General features: G+C 34.4%; 1 protein-coding gene across 1 annotated transcript in view; it reads right to left on the reverse strand.

Moving 5' to 3' along the window:
- The window catches only part of LOC106463244 (ephrin type-B receptor 3-like), a gene marked incomplete at its 3' end in the record, with an annotated part of 172,511 nt that extends 170,589 nt beyond the window's left edge, over positions 1–1,922 (reverse strand). The window contains exon 1 of the mRNA XM_022390690.1: positions 1,835–1,922. Coding sequence (XP_022246398.1) covers positions 1,835–1,922 — 88 coding nt within the window. The remainder of the gene's footprint in view (positions 1–1,834) is intronic.
- Between the last annotated feature and the right edge of the window lie 5,069 nt (positions 1,923–6,991).

Raw genomic sequence — 6,991 nt, forward strand, 5'->3', positions numbered from 1 at the left:
AGTTTCTAGCGCAGTTACTTGTGTTGTTCTCAGTGGTTTCTTTGATTTCCACACAGCTTCTGCCACAGTTACATTGTGTTGTTCTCAGTGGTTTCTTTGATTTCCACACAGCTTCTGTCACAGTTACATGCGTTGTTCTCAGTGGTTTCTTTGATTTCCACACAGCTTCTGCCACAGTTACATGTGTTGTTCTCAGTGGTTTCTTTGATTTCCACACATGTGTTGTTCTCAAGGCTTGTTTTTGTTTACATCGTTTCTAACAGTTACATGTGCTGTTCAAATGAATATTTTGTTGCTATTTACGAAGTCTACCACGTTTACGCAACATTCACATGTTGTTCTTTTTTTTTTTTACTTTACACAGTTTCTATTGCAGTTACATAGGTTGTTCTCAGCTGTTTGTATCATCCGTCGTTCTTTCCACCCTCCCACCAAAGTGACATGCGCTGCTCTCAAAGAGTTTTTCATGTAGTTTTTACTGTAAGAGATAATCCGTTCACTAATATTTTTAACGTTTTTTTATTAATTACCTTTAATAAGGAACACATTATATACGTTTATTCATACATGTGTTATTTCTTTGCTTCCATGGAAAAAAAATTCTTATAAAATTCTGATGGAATACAACACTGCACTATTGAACAAATTTCAGGGGCGTTAAGAATGATTTCGTTACGTGGGTTCAACAATGCGTGCAGCGAGAGATGGCCGAGTCAGCCGAGCGGCAACCACCCTCTGTCTGTAAGCCTGTGCTGTCTATCGCTCCCGGCGGTGCCCGGCTTGCCTGCTTTTCTACCCCCTTTCCTCTACAAGCTAGGTGAGTGTTTGAGTGAGAATGTGGTGGCGATCTTGCTGTGGCACCCGTAAGCAGGCTGTCTACGAACATTCACGAACAAAAACTGGAAAAGTTAGCTTCACCTTGTTTTTTTTCTTCAGGATTTTGAGTATAGGAACCTATTCTCCCTCGGGGACTTGAAAAGCTGGCAATCTACCATAATATCTTAGGAAGATATCTCTACATGCACAGTGGACCAACCAGCAGTGGATTCGGTTAACGTTCTCGGTTGAATATATATTGGTGGTTCACAAATATTCAGGCGAAATTCTGGTGCCTTGGACCAGCATGGCGACCATTGTATATTAATTGTTAGTGCTCGATTTCTTAAATCCTATCGTTCTCTCACTTTATTCACGCATTCGGTTGATAAACTGATATACGCCCCATTAACCCAACATTGAATGAGATGCGATAAACATTAAGTTTCTCGCAACTTTTAAACTGTCACATTTTCTAATACTTTCCTCTGAAATAAAAACGTTTACAAGCAGTTCACTTTTAAAGGTTTCACGTCCATTGATAGGTACATCAATGATATTTAGCTTTAAATAAATGTTTATTTGATACCAATGGGTTTTAAATATTAATAATAATAATGTTTAAATCTAGTGTATGCCAAGGTACCGAAGGTGTTACAAACAAATATAAAACATGACGAAGGTGTTGTGCAATTATCCCCACGCATTCAAATAATAAAAGGAGTGAGAAGAGGGGAGGTCAAAACTTAAAATTTGGATATCATTATCCGTGTTTTTCACGTAATATTCATTTACTTCTTATGCCTTAAAAGGTTCCAGTCTTTACAGGTGTTCTCTACAAATTACATTACTAGTAAACCTGCAGCGTTAAAACACCCAACGACAAATCCTACAGTTTATAGAATACCCATCACATTTACCGATATCTTTAAACGCTTTTAGCACGTTAGCATTAGCTTACAAACTAGCATCAGTTGTGTACAACCTTCACGGATAAGGATTTGGGAAATATGCTTACCTTGTTTGCCGACTGACTGCCTGAAACAGAAGAAAACCAACGCCAAAACAGAGAAAACTTTCCCACATCTTCCTCGGCTCGACGCCATGACTGTGTTTGAGAGCATTCTCCACTGATAACCTACCCAGTCCACAGCACATTACAGCGCTGCTCTCGTGCTCCGCCCAGCTAATTTCAAATGTGTGATGTCATTTCCGTATGCTACAATTCGTCGGATTTCTGAGGCGTCGTGTAAAGGCATGCAACAATATATATATATAACATCGTATGAAGTTATATTGGAAATAAGTATTACATAAGTGAATAATTCATTATTTTAATTACATTAATTCGTAATAATAAATTATTACACCTAAACTAACATTGTTTAGTTTAAATACACGAGAATAAAAACAACGTATTTACTTCTTCTTTCATTATAAACAACAGAGGAAATCATTGATTCAACAAAGAGAAAAACAGGTTATTAGAAACATATATATATATTAGATTTTTCTGAGCCTTTACTCATTTGTGTGCTCAATATCAAGAGAACTACATTTCCGTTTTCTTCTGTTAAACAAAATATCAACATAACTATGGTGGTCGCTAAATCTGGTGTTAGCTTAGGCTCAAGTGAGATATATGATTTTAGTGAGGATTTGGCCGAAAGAATGGGATTATTGTCATGTTAATTTCAGCTGATAACGTTCTAGTCTGTTTTTCTCCATAGACGTAGCATTAAGATTTTATATACAGACCTCGATATACTAAGGCGTTACTGAAAAAGTAAGCAAAAAATGTATAACAAACCTATGTTAAATGAAGAGAGGAGTATTGAAGCAGCCGTATAACGCATGTTTGTTTGTTTGTTTTGAATTTCGCGCAAAGCTACACGAGGGCTATCTGCGCTAGCCGTCCCTAATTTACCAGTGTAAGACTAGAGGGAAGGCAGCTAGTCATCACCACCCACCGCCAATTCTTGGCCTACTCTTTTACCAACGAATAATGGGATTGACTGTCACATTATAACGCCCCCACGGCTGAAAGGGCGAGCATGTTTGGTGTGACGGGGATTCGAACCCGCAACCCGCAGATTGCGAGTCGAGCGCCTTAATCACCTGGCCATGCCGGGCCATAACGTATGTTAAATGAGGAGAGAAGTATTGAAGTAGCCGTATAACGTATGTTAAATGAAGAGATAACGTATGTTAAATGAGGAGAGAAGTATTGAAGCAGCAGTATAACGTATGTTAAATGAGGAGAGAAGTATTGAAGCAGCAGTATAGCGTATGTTAAATGAAGAGAGAAGTATTGAAGCAGCAGTATACTAAATGAAGAAGGAAGTATTGAAACAGTGGCAGAACGTATGCTAAATGAAGGCAAACTTTTAAAATATTTTGAAATTTAATGTGAAAGTGAAAACAAATTTAATTGGAACTTTACTGATATAAAAGTATAATTGTAAGCCATATACAGCTGTAAGTACTCCTGAAAATATTTTTCGATGTTAGTTTTTATGAGACCCTCATGACTACAGAGACTTGATAATGCGTTTTACCATGTAATTGAACAGAAGTAAGTAAAATATTCATACGATGCAAATTACCATGTTGTCCAGTTGAAATTAATATAAATCAGGAACTACTTTTTTGAACAAAAACGTTTCTTCTTAGACCAACTCTAGTATTAAAAAAATCAATTTCATAAAAGTGGAAAAAGACACTACACGAGTAAATAAAACATGGCTATTTAAATACGCCGAAAACTAATTAAGTAAAACACATTTAGATTAACATATTTAATAATTTCACAACTTAAAAGACGACTGCGTACAGAAAATTAATTTTAGAGATTATGTAACTTAGTCTAAATTTATTTCTTTTTTCTTTTTGCTAATTAAAAGCCTTTTTTTGTAAGCAATTCTTTATTTTACAAATTTCAGTCCTAACTGCAAATATGCTCGCCCTTTCAGCCGTGGGGGCGCTATAATGTGACGGTCAATCCCACTATTCGTTGCTAAAAGAGTAGCCCAAGTATTGGCGGTGGGTGGTGATGACTAGCTGCCTTCCCTCTAGTCTTACACTGCTAAATTAGGGACGACTAGCGCAGATAGCCCTCGTGTAGCTTTGCGCGAAATTCAAAAAACAAACAAACAAACAGTCCTAACTGAAGTACTTTACACATTGTTTTCCACATGCTGAACGATTAAAAACTAAATTTTACATTTAGCTTATCAGGACTCGAGGTTTAGGCTAAGCGTTCTTTAACATATATTCAGCACGAACGGCACTGTTTCAAACGTTTACTACTGAATGTAGAAGAATTTCTACCGAAAGTTTAAACGAACCGCACTATTTTGCACGTTAAACTTCAGTTTGAGTCTATTAATTAGTAGACTTTCCTTTATTCGCAGTTGGCCTTAGACAGGATTTAAAATGGCCCTCTAATTATAGGTTCATTACATTTATTCAACGCATGTCTCTTGCTACTTGAAATTGGTATGAATCTTCAATTTGCATGTTCTTCTTGTATGCAAGCAGGTAACCACCTAGTTGTGGAACCAATATCACCTGAAAAGAATTTAAGGCATTTATATTTATATACCACATTGGAAAGTTGGAAGGTAGGTATAGGATCATTATACCAAAGAAATTAAAGAATCTGCAAACAGACTTCAAAACACGTCCCAACTCCAGTTTAGGATAAACTCAATATTATAACCTGTGTAACTGGTTTCTAATCAGTATAGCATGTTCTCCTGTATATGGCGAGACTAAAGAAGTTTGATGTTTATATTCCTGTTGGATGATATCGAAAGATCTTTATTATTTGAATAGTTTTGAATTATTTGATTTATAATGCCCATTGGAACAGGCAATGTTAGTAAAAAATGTCTTAATATTATATATATATATCTATTTATGAAAAAACTCATAGTTACTGGTTAACTTATTTGCCAGATGAGCCAGTATTTTAACCAAATTTTTTTAAAAAGAGAATGATATATATGGCCAAAATTCGAGGGCGAATACAACATGTTTCCGCCATGCAAAACCAATTTTGACACCAAAAAAATCGAAAAATGTCTATATGCTTGGGACTTGCAGAAGGTATTTGTGCACCAAATTCCATGTAAGTTGGTTGACATACACACGAGTAGTTCACAAAAACCTCAAATTGGGCTTTGTTTTCCTCGCTGAAAAATTAAGCAAAAGACAAAAATTCCTAAATTGTCTATATCTTTGTTTGGAATCTGTAAAAAAACGTATCTTTGTACAAAATCTTATGTAAATTAACCGAAATACTGCAGGGTAATTGTCAAAAATCCCTAAAATTATGCTTTTTATGGCATCTTGACACCTCTACAATTACTAAAAATGGACAAGTCCAACATTTTTGTTTGTCAAAGTTTTTTTTCCTGTAGTTAAGTATCTTTGTACCCAATTCCATTTACATTGGTCAAAATACGGCTGAGTAATTGATCAAAACACCAAAATTCTGCTTTTTGTGAACTCTGACCCTCCTGAAAACACTCAAAATGGGCAAATCCAATTTTATTTTGTATGTAAATGTGTTTGGTGCATGAAAATGTGTATTTGTGCCAATTTTCATCTTGGTTGATGTAAATATGGCCACACAATAGGCCAAAATATACATTTTTGGGTTGTTTTACCTTTGAACCCATAAAATCCTTACAAAGGTCTACATCAATAAAATTAAAAAGGTGTCTGGGCATATTAGACCAAGGTGTAACCCTGCTAAGTTTCAAGTCAATCCGTTGATAAATGAAGGAATGAAAGTCGATTGAAAAGTGTTTGGAAGAAGAAGAAGAAACAACAGAAAAACAACAAGTCCCTCTGTGGAGACATAAACTATCGAAATTAAAATACAAACCAGTGAAAGTCTTCTTAGGGAAAATTTCATAGTCAAAGGGCTAAGAACGGAAGTTGGTGATTATGTTTATGTTCGACGGTGAATTTAATATCCGAATATCTGCTGTTAATATAATTTTAAAAACTCTCAATAAGTTCATCTTCTCTGAAGACAATAAAAGTATCGTCTACATATCTTCTGTAATATATTGGTTTAAACTGAGAAGGGCATTCTTCAAGCCAGCATTTTTCATTATGACATTGGAGCAAATTAGCGAATGATTGGGCTAATCTAATTGATCATAATAAATATCATTGTAAAAAAGAAACTCGGATTTTTTGGTGGCAAAATTAATGAGTTTCTAAAACATACGCTTAGAAAATCTCATTTCATTGTTGTCATTTTGACACATAAGTTCATTACATAAAGTTGTGGTCTCATCTAACGGAATATTGGTATATAGAGACTCTATATAGACTAGCACAATGCATTCCATAATTAGAATTCAATTTTTGTTTCTTGACAAAAGTCAAAACTGTTTTTTAATACTGTATCCATTTCTAATTCATAGGTCTAACAACTTAACTTAAGAATCGCGCTAACTTTTGATTGTATGTGCCTATGCCAAGAACCACGAGTCTAACCGGAAATCCTAATCTATGAACCTTAGGAACTCCATACACAATACCAGAATGGTTTTATGTAATAATATTTTTCAGTTTTAATAAATATCTTGGTAATTTACCTTCTCTAGTTTTAGTAGGATTTTTAAGCAGTTTCACAAATTTATCACTATCATTTAACATTCCTTTAACTTTATTACCACATTTCATTTAAAATAAACACACTATTTCCCTTATCAAATTTTATGATGACTATACTTTCATCATTACTTGACCTTTTAATGGTCTGATAATCCTCCTTGTTTATGTTAGTAGGATTTATATCATAGTTATAATCATTAAACGATGTTAAAGCTGTTAAAGATGTTACTAGAGTTCTTATGTTGTTAAAGGATTCATGGCTTTCTCGCCAAACAAATAAAGAATCCTCATACTTATGGGTTTTTTTTCTGGTCAAATGGAAAATTTTAAACTACAGGTCAACCCCGTTTTTCGATGTATCTTAAAAAATAATTGGCAAATTAAAAAACACTTTATCAAGGTGATCTATAAAATTTTATTTGGTTACTTTTCTCAATCTATTTTTTTTTCTAAATTATTATTTCTATATTTTACCAGAATTTTATCATATTGTGTATTTGTCCAGTTAAACAAGTGGCTATAATCTGATTTAGTAACA

This window comes from Limulus polyphemus, unplaced genomic scaffold (assembly GCF_000517525.1).
Source record: "Limulus polyphemus unplaced genomic scaffold, Limulus_polyphemus-2.1.2 Scaffold1358, whole genome shotgun sequence".
In the NCBI taxonomy this organism is placed as follows: Eukaryota; Metazoa; Arthropoda; class Merostomata; order Xiphosura; family Limulidae; genus Limulus; species Limulus polyphemus.